At 45.4% G+C, this 23,817-nt stretch overlaps 2 protein-coding genes and 1 long non-coding RNA gene across 5 annotated transcripts in view; 1 reads left to right on the top strand and 2 right to left on the bottom strand.

Annotated features, from left to right (window-relative positions):
- CREG1 (cellular repressor of E1A stimulated genes 1) lies at positions 1 to 6,193 on the bottom strand. 2 transcript variants are annotated; one of them, XM_075103111.1, is made up of 4 exons: positions 5,656 to 6,193; positions 3,658 to 3,777; positions 2,209 to 2,393; positions 1 to 1,634 (listed from the first exon to the last, which is right to left on the bottom strand). In XM_075103111.1, coding segments are annotated over exons 1-4 (609 nt in total). In that variant the 5' UTR covers positions 5,959 to 6,193; the 3' UTR covers positions 1 to 1,633. The 2 variants fall into 2 exon arrangements, with proteins under 2 accessions (XP_074959212.1, XP_074959221.1); XM_075103120.1 differs by lacking the exon at positions 1 to 1,634 and having other exon boundaries at positions 2,208 to 2,393; positions 5,656 to 6,049.
- Positions 6,194 to 10,189: 3,996 nt separating this feature from the next.
- LOC142061746 (uncharacterized) lies at positions 10,190 to 15,693 on the bottom strand. 2 transcript variants are annotated; one of them, XR_012662234.1, is made up of 3 exons: positions 15,253 to 15,693; positions 11,959 to 12,356; positions 10,190 to 10,275 (listed from the first exon to the last, which is right to left on the bottom strand). It is a non-coding gene; the product is annotated as an uncharacterized LOC142061746 (long non-coding RNA). The 2 variants fall into 2 exon arrangements; XR_012662229.1 differs by lacking the exon at positions 15,253 to 15,693 and adding an exon at positions 14,771 to 14,865.
- RCSD1 (RCSD domain containing 1) overlaps positions 14,757 to 23,817 on the top strand; it is a 34,537-nt gene continuing 25,476 nt past the window's right edge. Inside the window, exon 1 of the mRNA XM_075103098.1 lies at positions 14,757 to 14,886. Coding sequence (XP_074959199.1) covers positions 14,881 to 14,886 — 6 coding nt within the window. The 5' untranslated portion in view covers positions 14,757 to 14,880. The remainder of the gene's footprint in view (positions 14,887 to 23,817) is intronic.

Consider the following 23,817-nt stretch of genomic DNA (forward strand, 5'->3'; position numbering starts at 1 on the left):
TTGTCAAAAAATATTTTAATTTTATCAAAAGCGCAGCAGCAGTCTCACACATCAGAAGTTATGGAATGACACGTAACGCATTCAGGTGTCCCCATGGAAAGGATCAAGTCCATACTAGAGGATCATCTGAGTTTCCACAGTTGTTATGCCTTATATAAAAATATTTTCCAATTTCATATTTAATGTCTGTGTTACCTGTTCAACATAAATTTTTCCATATTTTAAGTTTTTTTGATCCTAAATTAGTTTTCAAGTAGTAGAACAGAATGTGTTTGATACAGTAACAAGTACCTTTCTTCCCCTTGCAGAGAAGGAAAATGTCAAAAATACTTTCACAAATCACTCCAGTATTTGAGAAAAGTAGTGATATAATAATTATCCTAAGATGTAGAGATAATTCGATATGATGAATTCCACTGTTCTATGTATGGATCTTTCTCTAAGGAGTGTAAATTCTCACATTCTCTACTCTGTCAACTAGATAATATTTGCTCATTGTAAAATCAACTTAATTACTCATAATCCCTTTTCGATATTTGTGAACTTAGGACATGGGAGATGAGAGAGGATGTAGAGAGGTGTTTATTTTTTTGTGGTTGTATGTGGCTTATTTTAACAAAGAATTAATTATGCACACCTTTCATTAATTTTGATTCTCTACAAGCCATGAATTATCTGTGTCATACTGTATTGCTTCTTTCTCCCTTCTGGGTTACTAACCCAGAAGTGCTGTGTAAGGCTTCCAAAACCAAGTCTGCTCAGTTCTACTGTTGAGGGTAATAAAAGCTGTTGCATTGCCATTTGATCAGACTAACAAGGATGAAGATTTCAGAATCCTGATCAGAAAACATTTACCCTTTACAACATTCTAATTAAATTTATACATCACTACTCTTCTTATCATAAAGTCAGATAGTTTAGGTATTACCACCCTGCTTCTTTTAAAGAGTCGGGGCATATAACCACTTCCAGCTGAAAAGTCACCAAGAACTTATGAAGAGGTACACGTACAGTTCGCATAAACATAATCGTATTCTATAGCACATTCAATATAGGTAGCAAAAGAGAAAAAATGCTCACACGAGTGAGTGTACTATGTGCGAAGAAAATTCTTAACAGAATTTGGGAACTCAGCATATAATTTGCCATTGCAATACAAGCAAAACTTTCCATCCCACAGTCAGCTGAGCCATCCTGTAGCACTTCGCCCTAAAGATCTAAACTAAACTGTAATTAAAAGTAAAACAAAATTGGAGAGAGATCACAAAGATATTATTTAACTAAGGCATTGAAAGGTTTAGAACTGGACTAATCCTTTATTTTCCAGTAAACACAGCCTTTCTACATGCAGACTGTCAGAAAGACAGACATCTTTCCAGAATCATGTCCAATGAATAAGATTTAGTTATGGCTTATGCACAAACGTTTTTAAGTGTGACATGATTCAAGCTGTGCTAGTTAGTGAGAATTTACATTTGCTTCAGAAGGGTTATACAGGCTCATTAACAACGCAAGGTGTTTCATTTTTTGCATTAATTCAGCTCCACAATACGTAGATGAAAAAGAAACAGTCTTTCATAAAAGAGCCAAAGTAATTAATTTGAATATCAGCATCACCAAGGATCTTCTTCCACCTACAAGGAGTAAGAATAAGAGTGAAACTGAATGCGTAGGTGTTGACAGCACTAAAATCTATGTGAAAGTTTTGAAGACTTTGTTTTACATAGACTATAGAACACAATTTCTCAATACCTCAGTATCGTAATGATAGATTCAAAAGCAATTTTGTTTTGAAAATTTTAAACAATATTGCTGCAATCTCATGAATACAGCTTCATAAATGCTGAATAGTCTCACTGCTTTTAACTATTAGACCAAAATATCATCTGTCTTGCAATTAACTCAGAGTGGGCATGGTCACTGTCCTCTATAGGAGTTCTTCCTCCCAAGAAACTGTATTTAAGCCGAGGGGCAAGTGCACTTAACCACAGATAGTTCCATACATACGACACTTGATATTGTCTACTAGGTGGATCCCCTATTCAAACATATCTTATGATTTCAGACACTGCATCCAGTAGACTACTTAGAGAAAAGACATAAATGTGTAGAAAAAACAGAGACAGTTAATATACACTGTCTCTGTAAGAAGGTTTACGGTTTCCAAATATATAATGAGAGTTAAGCATGCAAAACTTAAGTACTTACTAAGGCTTGACACTGTAATATTCTTCTGGTGTCACAATTTTCAATCCACCAAAGTAGTCCAGGACCCAAATATTGGTGATGTTGAATTTGGCAAAGAACCAATTATGATCCTTAGGCCAACCTTCCATTTCAGGGTGGCGACTGAATAATGCTTTTTTTGCTAAGCCCGCTTCTGAATCATTCACCTAAACAATAACCAGCAAAACATTACAGTAAGGTACAGTCATGTGAAGACAAATTTTAGCTAAGAAACCACTGACTGCATATGTGCTCTTTTCAGTTTAGCCATGTCTTGTCACAAAGGACTCATTAGTGTGGCAGAGCCCACTCTTCAGTGTGGCATACAACTGTATACAAGACAGACAAAAACTCCAAGGCAGTTGCTTTTAATATTAAATCAAAAAGGTGCTTTTATAGTAAGCATGAGCAAGAAAGTACTTCATCAACATAAGAATAAATCTTTCAACAAATCATGAAACAGTGAAGCATGGATTCTTGCTGAATTATAACAATGTGTAGGTGTAATTTTACCTCCTCTGTACCTGCTCACTCAAACAGACACAAACAGATCCAACTGTGTTGACACATGAAAATACACACATATGCGAATAGAATGATGTAACAGAATCTACAAGAGAAGGGAAGCTGAAATGTGTGACAGCACTTAATACACAACATGCAAATGTTTAAAGGGTTAAATAAACAAGTTAGAGCTCTGGGTATGGTACAAGATGAACTAATTAAAATAAACAATTCCATTATTGATGAGAAACCCATGACAGCAATTGTGCAAATATCTGAGGTGTGAAAACACCAAATAAGAATTTAGACTATCATATAAGACAGAGTAATGATGATTAGTCCTCATCCTCAATCATTATCCTCAATAATGGGATTAAGATCTTCAATGATTAACACGTGCAGTTCTAAATTCCTTCTATGGGACACTAAAATACTGATGCATGAAAGAATGCTGCCCCGGCAGCAACACCACCAGATAATACAATGTACTTTTTCTGTCTCTAATACCTGTAACTTTATTGCTCAGGTTAATATTTACTTCAGCAAAGTTTCAGAAGTGCATGTGTCACACCGCATGGACGAAAGAATTTAACTGAGCAAGAGATGGAAAAAACCTTCACACTTCATTGACAGGAGAATTGTCGCATACTAGTTTCAAAACAGGTCTGGAGAAATGAGGGAGATTTCCTTCATTACACCAGTGTCCTCCCAGGTTGCTTGCTAAAGACTTCCAACATAGCTCCTGCAAATATCAAGTGGTAACTTAATTTTCCTCACACAAACGATGAGCTAGCCTCCTGGTATCACGGCACATAACAGCTCTTCATATACTTTCGCACAGAAATTCTAACCTTTCTCTTCTCCATCCACCAAACAATATTGTTTGATGCATGCAATCTTGTCCAGTGTCAACTTTCAGCTGCTTACCTTTACAACACTCCCACAGAAGATTATGTGGGCACAGAGGGGGTTCTGGGGATCATATCTGTGCTTCTTGCAGTACGGAGTCTGTGCCAAAGACACAGTTAAGGAGGCATTTGAATTGATCTGAAATGCAAGTAATAAGAGGTTTACATACTTTCATGAGAAAAATGTCACAGCCACCATATTTTCAGCTTTCGGTACTTTATTCAGCTCAGTATTACTGGTAAAAATAAAAAAGCTGTCATCGTCTTTTCCTAACTATATCTGAAAGCCTACTTTGATGAGCCCTAAATCAGAAATAAAGCCCAGTTTAGAAGTGTGCTGAAGTTTGATAGCGTAAAATGCAAACCTCACAAAACAGCACTCCTTAAAATTCTGAATTCATTATACAGTCTAGCTATTTCACATTCAATGATGATATATTCCAGTTTACATACATACAGGACAGTACAGAAGAAAAGGACAGTGAATTTCATTAGGTTAATTCTGGTGGAGGGACAAAGGGTTACTGAAGGGTAACCAACTAGGTTTCACAACTGTTGAGGAAATTAGTTAAAATAAATGCCCTCCCTCTCTCACCCCCCCACCCCCCCCAAAACAAGCCTCCTGGCTGCCCCTAAACCAGTCAGCTCTTCTGAAGTTTAAAGCGAATTTTAGAAGTTATGGTTAAAAAATTCTGAGTATTTAAGTAAGACACCTAACTTGAAGTATTAAAGAATCTGTATCCCTTTTTTTTTCTAAAACTAATTTGGTGAACACAGCTTGAAAAGTATTGGTGTAAAACAGGATTGCCTACTGCAGAACGTCACATGCTAAAGTGCATTTTCTCCCAGGAAAGAAAGTTTATGTGCTTTGGGAAATGTCATTAAAAGAGTTCATCTCAAAAAGAAACTCCCCTTAGTCACTCAAGTACTACGCAATGCAGTACCACTGAACTGAGGAAACGGGACCCACTACCTGACTCACAGCACTGGTAGGAAGTTGCTTAACTACAAAAAGAGCTGACTCGTGATTATTCAGCACTCTCCCCTACCAGACCTCTCCCCTTGCACGTGACTCCCAGTCAAATGCTTCTGCCCTGTAACAGCAGAATAAGGATCTCTTGGGGAGCCTTCTGAAGGAAAAAGTTCATTATCAGTTTATACTGTAATTTTTATGTTATCCTCAAAACACAAGGACATAGGTAGGCTGGAGAATGAGACACTAGTCAAGATAAATGAGGCTTTCCACAGCACTTAGATGCATAACTAAGCTATATTAATGTAACAAACTAAAACCTGACAGGGAACAAACAAAAAAGGTTTACGGTAAAACAAAGTCTGAAAAAGTTGTATTACTTGTTTTGTGTTTATTTGTTTTACTAATACCGTACTAGCTACTAGGTTCAAAAAGGTTCTTTGATAAAGCATATGATTGTTATTTCCCTAACTTTTTAGCTAACTCTCTCTTGACCACAGCGAAGCAAAAGAGCTAAGACCAGGCCAGTTCCAGACACTCAGAGCCTCAGCATGGCAGCCTGTGCCTTCCTTTCTGCGCTTGCCTTTACGGTAAGCTCCAGAGAGTTAATTACTATTCCTTTGGCAGCCTGCGTAGGAGCCCTCTTTGTTCAAGACCCACACTACCAATTTCCAATCCTTTTGATATTTTTTTTTTTGTGCCGCTCTCGCAGCTACAATATTCCGTGGGCCCTCATTTCGTTACTCTGTGCTTCCGCAAGCTTCAGCCACTTCATCTACCAGAGCGCCACTTCCCAATTTTTCAGACCAGAAGGATCTTCAGGATCATCAGCAGGTGATCAGCAGGAACTTCTCGGGAGGTCTACGGAGCCTCGGCACAGACCGCACCGCTTCACGTCCGGGTGTTCAAGGGACGCTACCTCGGCCCCCGGGCTCACCACATGAAATGAGATCCAGGGAACGGGCAGTTGGCACCACGGACGTTGCCTTCAGAGCACCCTGACCGCTGTAAACCCTGACTCCGACCAAAGAAACTCCCTCTCACCTCCAGGTCCTGCACGGAGATCTCCATGTCGGTCAGGTAAAGGTAGGGGACGCCGCTGCCGCCGAGGGGCCCGGGCGGCCCGTCGCTGAGGGAGAAGATGTTGGCGAAGGGGCGCCCGCGCAGCCCCTCCTGCGCGGAGAGCGTGGCCAGCGCCCCCCAGTCGCAGTTGTGCAGCACGAAGCGCGCCATGCGCGCCGCCTCCTCCGGCGGCGGTATGGCCCCGCCGGCCACCACCACCACCAGCAGCAACAGCAGCGGCGGCGACATCAGCACCGCCGCGCAGCGGAGCGACAACCCGGCCATCCCTCACCACACCGACAACCGGAGCGACAACAACGTCCACCAGACGGCCCGACAGCCCTCCGTGCCCCGCGCGGGGAGGGGCGGGCCCTGCCGCTCTCCGCCAATCGGAACAACACTACCCGCCCACCCTCGCCAATGAGGGCACGCCGGGGACGTCTTTGCGAGTGAGAAATTGCCCGTCCGCTCCCTTCAGCCAATGAGAGCCGCCGGGAGGCGGGGACAATCCCCACCCCCTTCGTCGATTGTAAACATCTGTCAGCTCTGCCTCGCCGCCGGGAGGGGAGGGAAACGGGGCGGAGTCACCGGTAGTCCAGCAGCCAATGAAAGGCCTCTTTAGAACCCTCTGCCAATCGTGCTTGCCGGCCAGCCGGCGGGAATGGCTGGCCTCCGCCGGTGAGGCGAGGGTAGGGGCGCGCGCAGGCGCGGGCGGGCCGGCCGGCCGGCTGGCCGGCCGTTACACTACGGCGGACGCTGAGGGCGCTCGGCGAGCTCAGAGGGGGATGGACATCCCTGGCGGCTGGGGCTGCTGGCGCCGCGTGTGCGGGTGGTGCGAGGCGGCCCACGGGCAGCTGAAGCAAAACCAGCCCCGCAGAATGGCTCTGCCCACCCTCTGGCACCCGCTCGCTCGGAGCCGATCCGTTTTGTGAGTTCTGAGGGAGCCGGCGTGGGTCATGGGGTCGGCATGGTGCCCGGTAGCCAACTCCAGGCGTCGCCCCTGGTTGGCCTGGCCGGGGAAGTCAGTCAGAGCCACAGGTGGCTGTGGCACTGTTGGCCCTGCTACAGTGGTTATCTGTATCCCTGGCTACAGCTAAATCAATCTCAAAGGTGGGCTCTGTGTCACAACAAGTGTTTGTGTCCCACCTCCCTTGCAGAAAACCTTGTCATCAAACCAGGGTCTATCTGAAACTGTTTTGGCCTGTAAAGGTCATGGGATCATTTGTCACTAGGCATAGCTCAAGTCTTACCGCTCGCAAACCTTAGGATGTATGTCAAAGCCATCTCCTCTACAAGTCCTGGTTTGGCTAGTTCAACAACCTCCTGGCCTTCAATGCATTGCTTACAGAAATAAATACTGAAGTACACTTCATTTTATCCATCATCTTGTGCTCAGTCACTTTAAAAAGATTTGTATAAAGAATCTTTTTTAACTGGGGTCATACTGAGACTTGATTGAACCTTTCCTAAAAGATGGGAGATTTCCATTTTTCCACTTCAATCTCTCCAAGTATGCCTATGCTACGTATACAGCAACGTAGCACGGAGAAACCCAAATTAACTGTGTATGACTACCATTTGACCCCAGGTGCCCCACAGCACCCATAGCTTATAGCAGGCTGGATGAATCGTTTTGCTGGGCTACTTCAGGGTGGAAAACACACCACACATCCATTCCCTACCATTTATGTACTGTCCTGTTGTATACAAGCAGAACAAAACAACTTTCCCTTGCCTGCAGAGTGTGGGCAGAGAGCCTGGCTTTCCCTGCCGGGCACACTCATGGAGACTTCCTCTGCTGCCCTCTCCTGGCGATGCTCAGGAGAAACCTGTGTTTTGTTATAACTAAAAAACAAAGCTCAAAAACCCCCCTTTTAAAAAAACAGGCTTTTCTGAACCCCTGATGTACAGCCGCTAAGCTCGGGTAGGTAGCTGAGCTTGTGAGTAGCAACTGCTCCAGCAACTAGGGCAATAGAAGCAGCCTTGTTTGTGATACAGGACAAGTGATATTCCAGAGCAGAGTGCTAAGGAGAAAAGTGTCAAGAAAAGGAGTGAGGTGCGGGAGAAAAGACTGCATGAAAGGTTGTCTTTATGTATGTAGGATCATACAGTATATTTAGATGAGGGGCAGGAGTGGAACGTGTTGAAGGGAAAAGGCAGCAGTTGTTCTACAGGAGTGAAAAGACTGGAAGAAAGGGATGAAAATAGTCTAGAGGAAGCAGCTTGGGGAAGAGAAAGGGATGAGGAAGACAAACTGCAACAAACTCTTTTCTTTAGAGATTTTTCTGGCTAGAACTGTGACATTGTAGCTTCCTCTTTTCTCCCCCCACTAGCATGTGCATGCATACACAGAAACTGCTTGTTTCTCTCCGTTTGCAAACAGCCCTGCCCTCTGATAACCTGGGCGGGGGGAGGGGGGGGGGAGGGGTGTCAGTATTTACTTGCTGCAGTCAAAATGTCAAGTGGTGGAGGTGGGGGGGATAAGCATGTGAATGATTTTACTGGGGAGCAGAAGAGTGTGACAGGGAGGAGACAGGAGGTGGTTGGTGGGGTCAGCACAGGAAAGAAGGGATGTCTTGGAGAGTATGTGGAAGTAACAACATGTGCCACAGGGCAGAAAAATAGGATAGAAAAGAAAGATAAAGGGAACATGGGAAACAGAGCTGGCAATTCTTTTTTTTTTTTTTTTCTTTTAGTTTGTTCCAGAAAAAGAAAGGGGAAAGAAAAAGAAACGGGGAAAGCTTTTGCGTTGTGCAGTTTAGATGTATGTATTTGCTGAACCTGGCCATCCCTCCTTCGCCAGGAAGTGTGCGCATTACTGGAGCCGCACAGCCCCTGCGGCTGGATGGTCAAAGTGAGCCTCACAGAGAGCGTGGAAGATCACCCTGCACTCCCCTTGTCACCACTGGGACCGTACGGTGGGATCTCAGGGGCCAAGAGAAAACAATCTGTCCAAATAAAGTCCGCCAAGTTTTTCTCGCCTCCCTCTGCCCCTCCAACCTTGCGTCACGTCCACAGCCGTCCCGGTCTGCAACCGCCAAGGGGTGCTGCTGCCCAACCCCAGCCTGCCTGCAGGATTTGGGCTGATGAATCTGGTGGGAATTCGGCACTCAACAGGATTTATGGAAGCAAATAGCACTGGCTCTCTGCTGCAGAGCACAGGACTTACTAGGCTGAGTACTCTCTGCAGTGGGCAGTGCACACAGGCGTATAGACTGATCAAACGGGGCTTGTTTTGGTCCTCTCTTTCTTGGATGGGTAGCATGGGGTGAACCTGTAGGGTGAGGGATAAGGTCTTTAACTCTTTCAGCTTCCTCTGAAGTTGTTATCTGTGTATCAGTGTTATCTGAAGTAAATCTCCAGGCTCCCTCTCTTCCTGAGCTAGGTCTCAGAGAAAGGAGAAGGGTTCTCTCTGGTGTGGTGCAATATGTCTAGAGGCTCTCAGGATCCTTGCACAACAAGGTCAAGAAAGTATTGCTAGCCACTAGTTCTCCTTTTCAACTCGTTCTTATTTACATCGTAAAAACAGTAAACAGACAGTAATATCTCACAGTAGATTGAGGCAGTTTACTCCCTCCAGGGGCTGGCCAGTTCATGCAACAATCTTAATTTCAGTGTGGTTTACACGCAATGGGCCGCAGGCTGAATCAGGGGGCTGTGTCTCCAGAGAAGCTGTATTTTAGCCAGAAAGGGGGAAAAGTCTCCATCCTGGCTAGTGTATCATCATGATCTGCCTCCCCTCTTCATAGCTGGTTTTGCCCTTGAGCCAGCTCTCTCTTTAGACAGCATGGTTGTTGGACAGGCTGGGCAAGGTTTCTCTTTAGACACACGGCCTAGCTACGCGCTGGGCCAGGCTTCCTATCTAGATCATGCAGTTTGTCCATGAACAGAAACCTTTCTTTGCCCAGATAACGCTTGTGGGCTGTGCAGTCTCACTGTGTGTAGCACTTGATTTCCAAGCCAGGCCAGCTTTCCATATCCAAATGACAGCCAGAGTGCCAGAGTGATTAAAGTTACTTGCCGCTTCGTTTGACAGAAGCGACTGACCTGTGAGTCAGCTCTGGCAAAAGCTGAAGTACTCAGTGCTTTAAAGTGCCAACACTTGGTGCCACATAAGACTCACCATGCAAATTGTTTCTAAAAATGCTGGTTAGATATCCTCCTGAGGAGATATCAGCCCTGCCAAACAATGCAGTGCTACTACTATCACAACAGGGCATGCATTTGCTGAACACAAAAAGGTGTTGTGTGCTTGCGCATAATGCATTTATTTGTTCTCATCCTCCAAGTTCCCAAATTAACCTGCTTAGGAGTTTAGCTTCTGCCCCTTTCATCTGTGTATTTTTCAACAGATAGGTAAAATGAATATAGTGCTAGCCTGGCGTTCAGCTAAAAGTTCTTTTACCTTTCTAACAGCTGCCACACAGGCAGTGGCAAGGCAAGCAAGTCCAAAACCTGTCAGGGACCAGGGATGTTGTTCAGTTTTCAGTCAGAAAACCTTGCTGTTCAGTTGGAGGCTGGGCTGCATGCAGAGGAAGATGTTGTGAGGGCCAGCTGTGACGTCGCTTTCTAGGATGTTGAGAGATGGGCAGTAGAACTGGCCTAAGAACAACAGAAGCAAAAACATGGTTGTATTGAGCACAGATACTAGGGATTGTGTCAGCACCATGTTCTGATTGTAACTTTTTGCTTGTTTATATTAAGCCTTGTTGTGTATTAAAACTAGGAACTGGTAGAGGAATTGCTCAATCTAGAAATAGGCTGGCAATGGCTGACTGAAAATATTTGTCCCATCACTGTATTAAAACACTAGGGTGCAGCCATGCCTCTTAGTATCCCAGCTCAGTTTGTTGTCTGAAGTCAGGTGGATCAGCAGAGCTCTCCAAAGAAATTCAAGTGCTGCAAGAGATGACACTAGCTACCACCCACCAGCCCCAGCTTGCCCAGTATGAATGACGGTGGTCTACCCCAGTGTGATCATGTTACGAAGAGCAGAGCCACTCAGGCAAATCACTGCAGGTGAAATGGTCCCTAACACCATACAGTATTTTCCTAACTTTACTCTGCTTCGGAACAGGCTTTTGCCCAGAGCCTGGAAGTTGAGAAGCCTGGTTAATCTGAACCACGATGTTAGCACTCGTGCTCAGGCTGACAGTCAGGAACACATGAAATGATTCAACCTTTCAATTAGTTTTTATCACCTACTTTTTTATGTGGCCATGCACAACACACAAAGTCTTGTATTCCCTGTCTAATAAAGCTTAGCGAGAACCACTCATAACCGTGGCCTTTCATTTAATTCAGGCATCTTTGGCGACAGGGCTTTCCCATTAACATCGATTCCCAGGGGTGCACAGTGCCTGGCACGTCAGTCCATGTGTATGCGCACGCATGTGAGCATGTGCGTGCGTGTGTACTCTCAGATGTGCTTTGCTGCAGCTGCAGAATTAGAGCAAAAAAAACGTTGATGGTACAAAGCGTTCCAGATGACTTCATTTTCTACTGCTAACTCCCTGAAGAGGCGGGTGAGGCTTAGCATCTGCAGTGTTAGTTTAATGCTGAGGGATGAGGGCAGGGTCGATGGGAGCAGATACTTCAGAACACAGCTAGCAGAATGGTGGGTTCAAAAAGCGAGTTTCCCATAGAAAACACTGTTCACGTTTGCTTCCTGTCAGCGAGCCATTGTCAGAGAGGCTGCTATGTAAACCCAACCCAAAACAGGATGTTGGCTTTTAGAGTTGATTGATCTTTGAAATACAAGTGCTTTTTTTCTGTAGCTACCTTATCCCCCCTTTTTTTCAGTTGAGAATTGAGTTGCTTGAGTAGGAACAGGAAGGGTTGAGACCCCATTTTCAGGGGGCAAAAGCCGAACATGGTAACAGCTGCTGTTTAATAGCATGAATTCTGGAAAATTATGTGGATAGCAGCAGCCAAATCCAGACAGATAGGTGGGCAGAACAATCTCAGATACTGGCTCTGAAAGGCAAGCTCCATTAAACCCTCAGCAAATGCCTTAACAAAGTAGAGAGATTCAATGTCTTGCAGGGACCCACAGCTCCCTCCACCCTTTGCTCATCCACAATTCATCCACAAACACACTTCCCCAGATTCAGCGCCCACACAGACACACCTGAATGATATAGCGCTGTGGACACAAATATCTGAGTCAAAGTTTCAGAGGCCCCCAAAAGCTCTTTCCTGAGTGGTCTCTGAACAAAGAATTGCCATGTCCCTGCATCTCCTTTCTGCTGACCTGGCTCCTTACCAAGGCCCCATTGTCCATACCTCATAGCCAAAATGCAGGAGGACAGCAAATATTATACAGTGTTTCTGTGCATGGCAGAACTGGTTATGCTATGTCTTTTACAGACATACCAGGATGAAGGATTTATTTGCACCTCTTCCCCCCATGCTGCCTGTAGCAGGAGGACCAGTCATTTGGCCTGAAGCAAACTTGCTGTTTTGGCCTCACATGTCTTGAAAATAAGCAGCTGGGAAGCTGCAAAATCGAGGAGTCCGCAACTGCAGTGTTTTCTCACTCAAATGAAATTTTCCCCTGGAGTCTGTTTTAAGGACACTTGCGATGACTGCATTTTTTTCCTCTGGAGCAGAACGGATGTAGAAACTTTTTTTTGTGTATACGAACAAGTTAGTCTCATAGGTGCTGCTATATCCCAGAAGGTCTGTAAACAGAGATACACCAGAGATGCAGAGAGTCATACTCTAAAATATCTCACATTCATACTTGCATGTACACATCATGTAAAACACCCAGTTCCCCAGTATAACCTCCCTTAATAACATTTGTTATGAGGTCCTCGCAGTTGAAGTATTTCTAGTGTTTTCAGTCCGGAAACAAAAAAGTCTAGTGCAAATCCACACCTCGTGTCTTCCTGTATGGAGAAAAACATACACTGTATTTCTGTGTGTTCTCTCTTTGCTTCTTCGGGAAGAAAGATTTAGCATTAACAAACTGAGTACTGTGTACCATGCTCAGAGCAATGGCATCTGGGAACTCTGCTGGCAGAAAGGATTTGCCTTGTGGCAAGATACTTGGGAGCAGAAATAAATAGAGTGAAGAATTGAGGTGCTTTATTAGTACGGGTAAAGTGATACCATCTCTGCCTAGCAGTTTCCTTTTCTGTAGACCTAAGCAAACTATTTCCTGCGCAGAGTACAACCCCTGAAAGCAGAAAGAAAATACTGAAATAGACCCTGAGCAGCATAAAGCAACCATGGGAGGTATGTGATTTTGATGGTCTGTTACATGGCAGGCAACTTGAAAACGATGCTTGTGACCAATGCCCACAGTGAAATCCCTGAGCATGAAATCCTCCTCCTGTCCCAACAGCAGGCACAACATGGCAGCCGAAGCATCCTGCCCTCCCCGCCTCACCCTGCTTCTCCTCAGTTCAGTTCCTAGCACCTCTCCCAATGTACCATTATCAGGACTTTAAGAAATGAATACAATTTCCGGTCAAGAAGGAATTGCTTTTAGATTCTCAATCTATTTTCTTACAGTTGTGGCATCTTCTGGTTGCTTGCAGTAGAGGGGCTTCAACTAATCCGGTGTTTCAGCAACAGAAGATTAATTAGTCCTCTTGCCCAACCTCCGACTGGAGCAACTCAGCATATCATTCTTTTGGCTAAGGACTGAGTAGCCCTTGAACTTGGGAGATAATGAGATCGTGATTTATATCTGCTAATTTCCACCCTTTCTAAAGAACCACAGGAGCGTTGAAGCATGCAGAACAGCAACAGTTAACTATACTGTAAGAACAACTATGTTGAGACAGTTTTCTGATAACATTATTCTGGATATTGTGATCCATTCTGGAGTATTTTCCTTCATAGCCAGCAGGGACTTGTGAGACAACACCGCAAAGCAAAAGTATGCATCCCTTTCAGAAAAGATGCTTTAACCCTCTTCTGCCCCCGAGGTATCATCTCAAAATGATGACATGACATTGTGTCACTCTGCAGCTGCATGCAAGGCAGGGGAGCCAGCAGAGGACAAAGGGAGTGTTCCCAAATTCCTCTGCACCACCCTGCTTTCAAGAGGTGGGGACTGAAATTCTTGGGAAGGAGCATATGCAAACAGTTGCTAAAACAGGAACGAGATGTCTAGTTTACAACACTGTGATCTGAATGGAAGGGGAAACTGTAGCAAAACATTCCTAAGGCTTATTTTTCCCATCTGAGGCTTCTCCCTTCCAGTGCATAAGTCCCTCCTTCCCTGTGAAGGGAGAGAAAAGCATCCTGCAACTTCTCACCTGGCACTGAGAGACGCGAGTTCAGGGCGGAAGGCGCTAGTCCTGCTTTACAGCTAGCCAGTGACACCTGGCATGGGGTCCCCATGCTTGTGCCCACATTTGCGCAGCACCCTTTGTGGTGGAGCCCACATCGCTCACTGGGGAATCACCCAGCAGCACAGTGGTGCTGCTGATATGATCATCATCCCTGGGAGCCCCAGCTGTACGCCAGGACACCAAAGCCTTAAATTCTGTTCAAACGCAACGATCACCCATTCTCTGCTCCTCTTATGCCCCTCTCACCACGCTAAGAACAGTCCACTGCTGATTGAAATTACATAAAAGTGTGAAGGAGGAGAGAAGGGAAGCTGCAGTTAGAGGAAAAAAGTTCCTCCTCACAAATAAACAACAAGGAAGAAACCCTCCAGACTTGGAGAGGGAAGAGCGGACAGGGGAGAGATCCAGGCTGAAACACCGGGGGAGCAACTGCAAGCAACGGCGAGAAATAGAGGCAAAATGGGGCAGGGGAGGAAAAAACAAAGATAAGGTGATAGAAAATACAAAGGGGAGAAAGAAAGGAAGGGACAAAATGCACATATGGTGTCCCCAAGTTTGGGCACAGCAGCAGAGTTTGCTGCTTGCTCTCTCATGAGCCCAGCACTCCGGGAAGGACAGTATCTGTTTAGATTTGTGTCTAAATTTAAACCCTGATTGCCTTGCCTCCCCCTCCTCTCCCCTCCCTCCCTTCCTCTCACCCACCCGCCCTTCTTCCTTGTTCGTAGTGCAGGGCCACTCACTGGGCTCTGTCAGTTTTCAAGCTGAGCAGGAGCTTGGATATTACATACCCTCCACAGCGGCACGATTTTGCTCTGGCTTCGCTGAAGTTTTCCCACAGATAAGAGGGAAAGGGGTGGGGAAGAAAGATTGCCCTGAGGACACCTCTCGCTTTCAGGACATGGAGGTAAAGAAAACTTTTATTTCCACTAGCTTGTGACTGGCTCCTCAATCTGCCTAAACTCCACCTTGCAAAGCAATTTCTCACTAAAGGCAACTCAAAGTGCCTCTTCACTGAGGTTCAGATAAATGTATTTTTCCCCCCACCACAGCCCGTGCTATGCACCTCAGAATATTTTGTGGGTTTTAGTCCAGATTTGGAAAGCAGGGGGATGGTATGGGGAGAAATTGCATCTGTGAAAGGGGAATGAGGAAGGACTGCCATTTCACTTTTTTAGTCTCTGAGGTGGGAAAGGGATTTTAAAAGGTATCATATTGAAGGGAGGATTTAAAAATTCAGTAAAAATGGGGACTTAAGGAGAAGTGAACAAACCGTTCAGGATTAGCGGGCTCCTTAGGGTTGATTCCTACCCAACCCATTCAGTAGCAGCTGTGATTCAGACCCTAAGCAGTGTGTCCCCCCCATTCCACGTGGATCGTGCGGTCTCACTTTCATTATTGATAGAGTGTTTGGGTTCAGCAAAGAGGACCTGAGAACCATTGCTTCAACGATGTAAATAGCTAGCACATCCCCAGAGGGTTTCCTGAGCCCTTCTCCATGCTCTGTGTCCTGTGCTTCAGCCTTCAGCAGAGTCAGAATTCTTGTCTCTGGGTGGGCACATGGCTGGTGGACAGGGGTGTAGAAGCAGGAGTCAGGCTTCCCTGGTGTTTAAGTCCAACCCTTCTCCTGTTTGGACCCTCTTGAGCAAGGCAGTTCACCTCCCCTTGCGCCTTTTCCCATTCATATGAAATGGGAGCGACGGTGCTTGCTTCCCTCATGTCAGACTGGATTCACTAGCTTTTCAAACAGTTTTTTAAGTGGCAGAGGAAAAAAAAATATTTATTTTTAGGAGGGGCACGGGAGATAGAAAGGCGATTACAACATTGGCAAAACCTCAAATGACGAAAGAGGACTTTTGGTATTTCTCTTAGCTAAACACAGATCTTACTAAACACTTTATATTATCTTCCCAGAGAAGCTTTTTTTGTGCCGGTGCAGCCCCAACAGCAGGGGACACACAACAAAGCCAGGGAACAGTGTGCTTGAGGCGCCACTACAATTTTTCTTTGAAGATTTCCAGCATGTAGCTCAGCTGGGCAGTTCTGATAATGCCCAGGTGCTAACATCGCAGTCCTTGTTATCTGTGCTGGCCTGCCCTACAGGCGAGGGTAAAGATCAGGCAGGTTCATTACTAGAAATGTCCTCCACAGACAATCTAAGCAGATTTCGGTGTGGAGAAGGACCATGCAGGGATCAAACCAACTCAGCACAGACCACACGTGGCATGACAAATAGATAGCTTTATAAAGGTTTTGAGGTTTGACAGAGCCTGAATCAGTAACTGTTAATGCTTGTTTTATTCTTTTTTTTGCTATGTAGTATCCTGTGATGTCTCAAAGGGGTAGGGGAGTTGAGCTCTTAATTTCACTGCTGTGGACAGGAAGCCACATATGGACCAAAGGCTAAAGGAGGGCTGAAGCAGATATTTTGTCATATTGAGGACACCCTCCCCCACCCCCTCTCCTCTCCACACACAGAGGACTGCACCCCCCGGGTGTTTTCTGTTGTCTGCCATAGTGGTGTTTCAGAGTAGAAAGGGATGGACCTGCAGTTTCCTTCTGGGAGACACGTGTGACACATACAGCAGGTCTGACGGTCAGGCAGCTTCCCTGAATTATTTAACCTAAGACTTCCTGGATCTTGATTCCATTCCTTTACCTCTATTTCCCACTCTTTCCCCACGTTACTTTGCTTTCTGATCGTCTGTAGATTGCTGCATTTTTTCTTATTTTTAAAACATTTCAACTCCCAAGACATTTTTAAAGTAGTGCACTTGGTCTTGCCTTCCTGCCCCAGCCTGCCAAAAAGGTGGTTAATCTCCCAAAGGTAGAAAATAGAGCCAAGAGCAAAGACTTGAGTTCCCACCTGCCAATTCTCTGCTTTGTTTCTTCCTGAGAGCTTTTCACAGGCAGCATGAGCAGGACCCAGAGACTCACTAGAGGCTTTTGTTTTAAAAAACAGATTTAATGGTCCCATGCAACAGGAATGAGAAGTTCTGTCATTTCCCCATTTGCTTCATCAGCGGTGGGCAGAGCTGCTTTGTGCTTTCCTGCTGGCATAACTGGCAAGCTCTTTGCTCCAGTGGGACACATGAGGATTACCAGCATTAGGGGAAAAAGGGCAGAGGGCTGACCTCGCCAGCTGATTTCCATAATGTCTCTGGCAGAAAGACCCTGTGTTTGAAAAACCCACAGCAGCAAGAGAGTTAGGATCACTTTCTTAGAGTGGTTAACGTGGTTTTGCTGCTCCTTAGGAGCTAGTACCTACAGCCTTAGCCATTCTGCTGTCAGGAATGTGACATGTGGAAAGCAGTAACTGTAACCATTTAAGATCCTGAAGAAGGACAAGAAGGCAGCAAAACCCTCTTCTTGTAGTTCAGGTAATTTTGTGAACTTGCTGATCTTCAGGGTTTTTTTTTTTTGTGAAGACCCAGCTTCCTGATGTAAGATAGATTTGAGAATCAGTTTTCTTTCCAGTGTTACAACTGATGGAAAGAACTTGAAATCATGAAGCTAATATCACAGACTGTTAACATGAGGAGTTCATATTAAAAATGTGTAAAGCTGTCACCGTTGAAAGCTAAGTCACATGTAAAAATGTAGCCACTAAACCTTCTTTGCATTCATGATACAGAAAGGTTTGGAAATTATTGTGTTGGTTTATTAGTTTACATCTTCAGATTTGGTCTAAGTTGTCTAATTCCCACAGCTGTACTGAACCTTGCTGCAGATGTTGTGAACTAAGGCATCCACTGAAAGTGCTTGTGGCTTTCTGCAGCCCATATTCAACAGCTGTCATGGCATTCCTCATCCCAGCCTCTCTGTAGGAGCTTGGGAGTATGGAGACATTTGAACTTTCCTCACCCAGCAAGGGGAAGAAATCCAAGACTGGATTTCACTTTGGTGGCTCCCTACGGTGCGATGGGTTCCCTAAGCTGAGAAGGTGCAGCAACCAGGTTTATCTGGGGAAAGCTCCCCTCTTCTTCGTGCCTACCAACAGATTTCATTTCTTTCTGTGACACCTCCATTCCCATGTCTCTCTTCCACAACTAGCTCGTGCTAGATCTTCATTTTGCCTGCTGCTACACTGGCTCAGCAGAGGGAAAGCTTTCCCAGTGCTGAGAGTAGTTCTCTGCTCACTTTGCCACTTCCCTCCTGGGCAACTGACTGGACACGGCTCCAGCCCCAGGCCCTGTGCTCTCCCTACACCGCAATGACCTTGTCTGGGACATTTGGGGAGTCATGGGGCCGCTGCTCTTTCCAGTAAAGCTCCCTTCTTCTGTGTGAGGTCAGGATACCACAAAGAGTCCATGGGAACTGCCCCACTCCTCTAGTGAGCAGCAGAGCAGCATGGAGAAAATTCTTCAGAGTCCTCTGTTCCCCATCTCACTGGGAGCCTGCAGAAACCTCCTGGGGCTCAAACACATCCTCTCCCTAAATAGGGGGTCAGGGGGTCAGAGGATCTGAAGCCACTGCTTCCTTTGTTCTGTGGTCAGCCAGACATCCCGACCGAGCGCATTTCCAGGTCTAGTATCCCAACTGCTGCACCCTTCCCAGAGCCATGGGGAATGATGCCCTTGCCCAAACTACAGAGCAGCTTTCTTTCAGCGTAGGCACTTACCCTGTCCCTAGGAAAAATCTCACTAAGGATATGTGACCTGTCACCCAAGGGGACTGAAGTGGAGGGGATGGAGGAAAAGGTACTTGGTGCAGTGCAGCCAAGAGGGCTAAAATTGGTAACCTTTATGGTCCTCACAGCAGCAGGACAGTAAGCCTCACAGAGGTGAGCCAGGCTGTGCAAGGTTTCTGCCCACCCTTGCAGCTGTGGAGCCAAGATTAAGCACAGGCATTACGCCATGGTTAGCTCTGCCAGGAAACAATTTCCCTTTCTCAGGAAGCTCTGCTGCTTGGCTTTCATTCCAAAAGTTGAAACACGGCTTTTCCACTCTTTCTTTCTTCTTTTTGCTTAATAGAACATTTTAACCTCAAATACACTTGTTTTCAATGTTTCCTCCCAAACTCATCAAAATGACACATTCATGCAGAGTGTCTGTGTAGATAAAGAGAAGAGTATTTAAATACACTAGGAGAGGTACCATATGACCCCATTTTACTTCTCAGGTCTGGGCATATTTAGGACCCACCTGACAGTAAATAGGATGTCTGCAGCAGAGGATCCTGGAAAGGATCAGTTTTGCCAGATTTCTATGTCCCAGTGACTGGTTGAGGCCTCCACCTTGAAGGACAGAAAGGAGCAAACCCAAACCCCATGGGCGGTGCTGTGCCCCTTACTTGTACCTAGCGGACACGCCAGAGTAAATGGTTTGCAGAATTAAACCTTTTCCTGTGTCGCTGGAGAAGGGATGATTCTTCTGAGTCCTCCTCTGCCTCACTCCCCATTTTAACTTTTGAGCATCTGAGCATCTGGGTCATGGTGATAGTGTTTTGCAAAAGCTTCCTCTCCTGTATTCCGCAGTAATTGGCAGGATGTGTTACTGCTGAGCAGCATATTATGCATACCTTCCCTCATACATTCCCAGGATCTGCTTATCTGAAGAACAGGGGAAAACATCAGTATTGCTCTATCAGTGGGCGCTGCTAGGAAATTCTGCTGGTTTTCATGATGGAATGACCAAGCCCATACAAACTAGGCGTGGTTTTCCTCTCTGTTTCCAAGTGGTTGGTTAACAGTTGTAGAGAGGTGGATGCTTTTTTTCTTAAAACACCAACTCTACAGCCTTAACAGAGCTCAAAACCCACATAACAGGCAGCAAGGCGGTAAGCTTGGTTTTGCATACAGGTATCCTCATGCAAATAGACCTGTTTACCCTTTGTAACGAGATGCACACAGTGTTTTGGTCAGCATGAAAGACTAGTGGCCAATCTGCAAAGGATATTGATTTACCACTGCCAGCTTCAACAAAGCCACTGTTCATCTCAGGCTTCTCAAGTGCATGCTCTCAGCATGATCAGACGGCAGCTCAAATTGTGCCTTTGCACAGGTTGGTAGCTACAGCATGCAGTGGTGCTTTTCTGAGCATCTTGAAGTACTTCACAAAATATAATACCTTTCCCTCATGCTCTATCACTGAACCAAGCTACATGCTTCTTCTTAGGCAAGAAATATATTGTTCACATAGATCACTGCTTTTCAAGCACAGAGAATTAACACATGCCGTTTGGGAAGCCTTGCTATCTAAAGGATGCAGACCAACGACTTGTTGTTCAGAGAAAGACACAAAAATGTGAAGGAGAGGGAAAGCTGACTCAGAAGAATGGAGTTTAACAAGTCAGTGTGGCTTTGCAGCGAGGCAGAGGACAGTAGTCTAAAACTTCTAACATAAAGGAAACAGAATTAGTGTATCATAAAAGCAGTGCACCTAGGAATAATGGGATCCAATTAAAGGGAAGAAGTATATCTCACCAAATAGCAGGAAAGACTTCTAGCAGTGAGGTCTGGCAGGGTCTGGAACAGTGTACTGGAAACCAAATGTAGTGGAAACATTTTTCCTGTGAGAGATTCAAAAATAGACTGGGCAGAGCATTGGAAAGATAATGGCAAGAGTGATCTTCTGTTGCATTCAAGCAATGGTATTGACGGGGCCACCAGAGAGGCAGGACCATAGTGTTTCTGCACTCCTCCCACATATGGAGCTGCTAGCAGAAGCTAGTGGTTATTCAGCATCAGGCCCCAAAAGCATTTATGATTCCTTCCTGCTACACCACATTGTTCAAGCCCTGCAAACTACTGCCTCTGGGAAACTTAAGTAAAAATAAACTGGCTTCATATCTGCAAGAGTCTGGGAACTGTTCTTTTATTGCCTGTGTAAAACACAAAACCAATTTTTTTTCTATTCTTTCTTCCCATTTTAAGAATGGGTTTCTTTATCCTTTAAAACTGTGTACTGTGACAGCAGTCATGGGTTATTCAAGTCAATCGTCTTGAAATACCTTTCTGCTGAGTACCATGTTCCCTGATGTAAGTTCAGATGAAACAGGTCCGCTTTATTCCTCCCTTTTCATATATGCACACTTGAGCTTGTGTGCCAGGTTTCCTAGGAACTTCACCCCTTGGACCCTGTGGCAATCATGTGTTTCACTTGTGAAATGTGCACAGTATAATCTGGTTTCCCACTTAGTCTTTACAAAGTGCACAGAGCTGTGCACACTGTCCCTCCATGAAAACCCAGAGTTTTCATTCCCAGTTTCAAGGTATTCATTCCCAGTTAGAGACAGAGGGGCTGCCCATGCAAACACGTACAGGCATGCACACCATTCCTCTAGACTGCAGGTGTCTAAAGAGAAGAGAGTGGAAGGCAAGGGGTGGATTGCTGAGTACACTGGAGCATGAGGTGACAGGAGACATAAAGGTAACAAGTCAGACAGGTCACCCATACAGAAAGAAAAGAGTCTTAGCACCATCTCTTTCATCTCCCACCTCAATGCAAACCTGCTTTTTTCACTCATATGAGGACTTCTAATCTCGTGTAATATCAAGTCCTGCTCCATACAGATTAAGAAGCCTTTGCCCACAGCCACCAAGGAATTTCTTCTTGGCCCTTCTCCTCTTGCACTTTGGATGCACTGAGCACAGGACTCCCCTTTCTCAGCTCTACCCTCCCAGCCCAGCCCCCTGTCCTTGGCACTGGCATCTCAAACGACTCCAGTTCTGACCTCAAGCACCTGATGTGGGTGACCCAACAGCGACACTCTCCATGCCAGGCCCCACAGGGCTTTGATCAGGAATCTTGATGCTTCAGGTCCAGTCTTAGAGGGTCCCTCCTCTGCAGCAGCTTCACCTCTGATCCAGCAAACTGAAGCCTGTATCATCTATAGCAGCTCTCTGAGCCTTTGTAACGGGCACCAGTTTAGTCTGTAGATTCTCAAAGGCCAGAGCTGGAAGCCCTTTCTTTTTGTAGCCTGTGGGAAAGAAAAGCTATCAAGTAATGAAAATGTCATACTTTATTTCTTCTGCCTCTGCTCTGCAACTCAAAAATTGCTGGATCATTCTCTTCTAAGCTGAATATAATTTTTCTTTTCAACACCTTTCATTTTAAGGTCCATTAATTCAGTGACATGCTGGCCAGAGCCTCGAGCCTCCTAGTGCCGATTTACTCACTAAGCAAGTGGCATGCAGGCACTGAGCCCACACTTCCTGTACACCTGGTTCCGGTGGCCCAGATGTAACCTGGAGAAACTGTGCCTGAGGTTGAAGGAACTTAGTCCCTCTTCTTGCCACAGAAAGAACATGTAAGAGTTTCAATCAGCCATCAGGAAAAAGAAATAGAGCGCTGAAGTGGGTAGGGTACTTCAAAGCTCTTGCAAACATTGGGTTTCTCCTTTACAGAGTTGTTGGGAGAATTTTATAAGAAGCTTATCTCAGAAATAGAGACAAATATCTTTCTCAGATCACAGAAAAAATCCATGTCAAAGGCTCAGCTGCAGCTCAAGAATTACTTGTGTGCGTTTTTCTTAGGGTATATAGCAGAGTCATTTACCTATGGAAATCACTGAATTCTTAATGATCCAGACTGGGCTGAAAATTCAGGCAGGCATTTTCAAACATAACTGCAAATTACAGCTGCCTGGATTTGTTTGCCCAGTGTAGGGCCTAGCTTTCAGGGGTCTCTCAAACTGCAGACTCGGGACGGAGCCAAACGGAGGGCAGCTGCTGAAAAAGCAGCCTCGACAACCCAGATCCTCAGTGCTGCTGGGGCCACTAAGCCTTCCACAGTCCAGCTAAAAAGACGTCACTGTGGATATAGCTTAGCATTCACACCTCAAGCTGGCTGCTAGCTGCCTGCTTACTATCACTTTCCTCGGCTCCATATCTGCATATCTTTTTCGCCTAAATTCCTGGCTCAGATAAATATGAACCTCCTTCTCTGACCTGCCTGTATCCAGTGTCGACCTAATTTAATAGCAATGTGTTACAAAGATAGCACAGTCCTAACTGATGAGTCCTGGAAGTTGCAGCAGTTGGGAGCTCTGTGCAGGCTCATTTACCCTTCTGATTTTCTGTTCCCAGCATGATAAATGAAGAGAAGTTCACTCCCTGTGCTGCTACAGCTAGACTGTCTCTAGTGTTGAGTTTAAATGGGGAGGTATCACAGTCTGCTTAAAGTATTTAACTGAAGTATTTTGATTTGTCCCTGCTTCTTACATTCTCTGTGTCACTTTTTTGACAGTTTGGTGACTTCAGTTTCTAATTTGATGTTCTGAATAGCTTCAGATTAGATAATTAATGCAGAGTGCACATGCACCTGCTTAAAGTTCATCCTCTTTAACCATTCTGCCAGTCCAAAAGTAGTCCCTTCCTCATCCCACCCAAAGCATCTTGCATCTAAGCCTCCTCCTGCTGAAGTTCGTCTTATTTCAGACCTCTGCTAAAAGCAAGGCTTTTTTCTTCACCCCAGATGAGGCAAGCAAGAGACAAGCTAAACTGAATAGCAGTTGAAAGGTGATTCATCGGGCTGAGACCTTTCCTACTGCAGGGGCCGTTCCATTCACTCAACTCATTTCCTTCAGAGCAGCTGCCCAAGCCTCTTTGTGTCTGTGGGTGAGAGCAAGGTGCAGCCTCACATCGTGTCTGCAGCTGCAGGGCTATGCAAGTTGCTAAAAGCAACACTATTATTCGGGTGGTTTAAAATAATGATTTTCTGCAAGGCACATTTTAACTAACAGAAAGCTGTTCAGAGGCCTGTATCAGATAACCATGTTTCATGCATTTTATTGCCCACTCTCAAGTAGTACACACACATGCCCAGCCTTCCTGGCCATCTCTTTCCCCTGTGCCTTAGTCGAGGAATCTGGGCTGTCATCAGATGGGGTGCACTTG

This window comes from Phalacrocorax aristotelis, chromosome 1 (assembly GCF_949628215.1).
Source record: "Phalacrocorax aristotelis chromosome 1, bGulAri2.1, whole genome shotgun sequence".
Classification (NCBI taxonomy): Eukaryota; Metazoa; Chordata; class Aves; order Suliformes; family Phalacrocoracidae; genus Phalacrocorax; species Phalacrocorax aristotelis.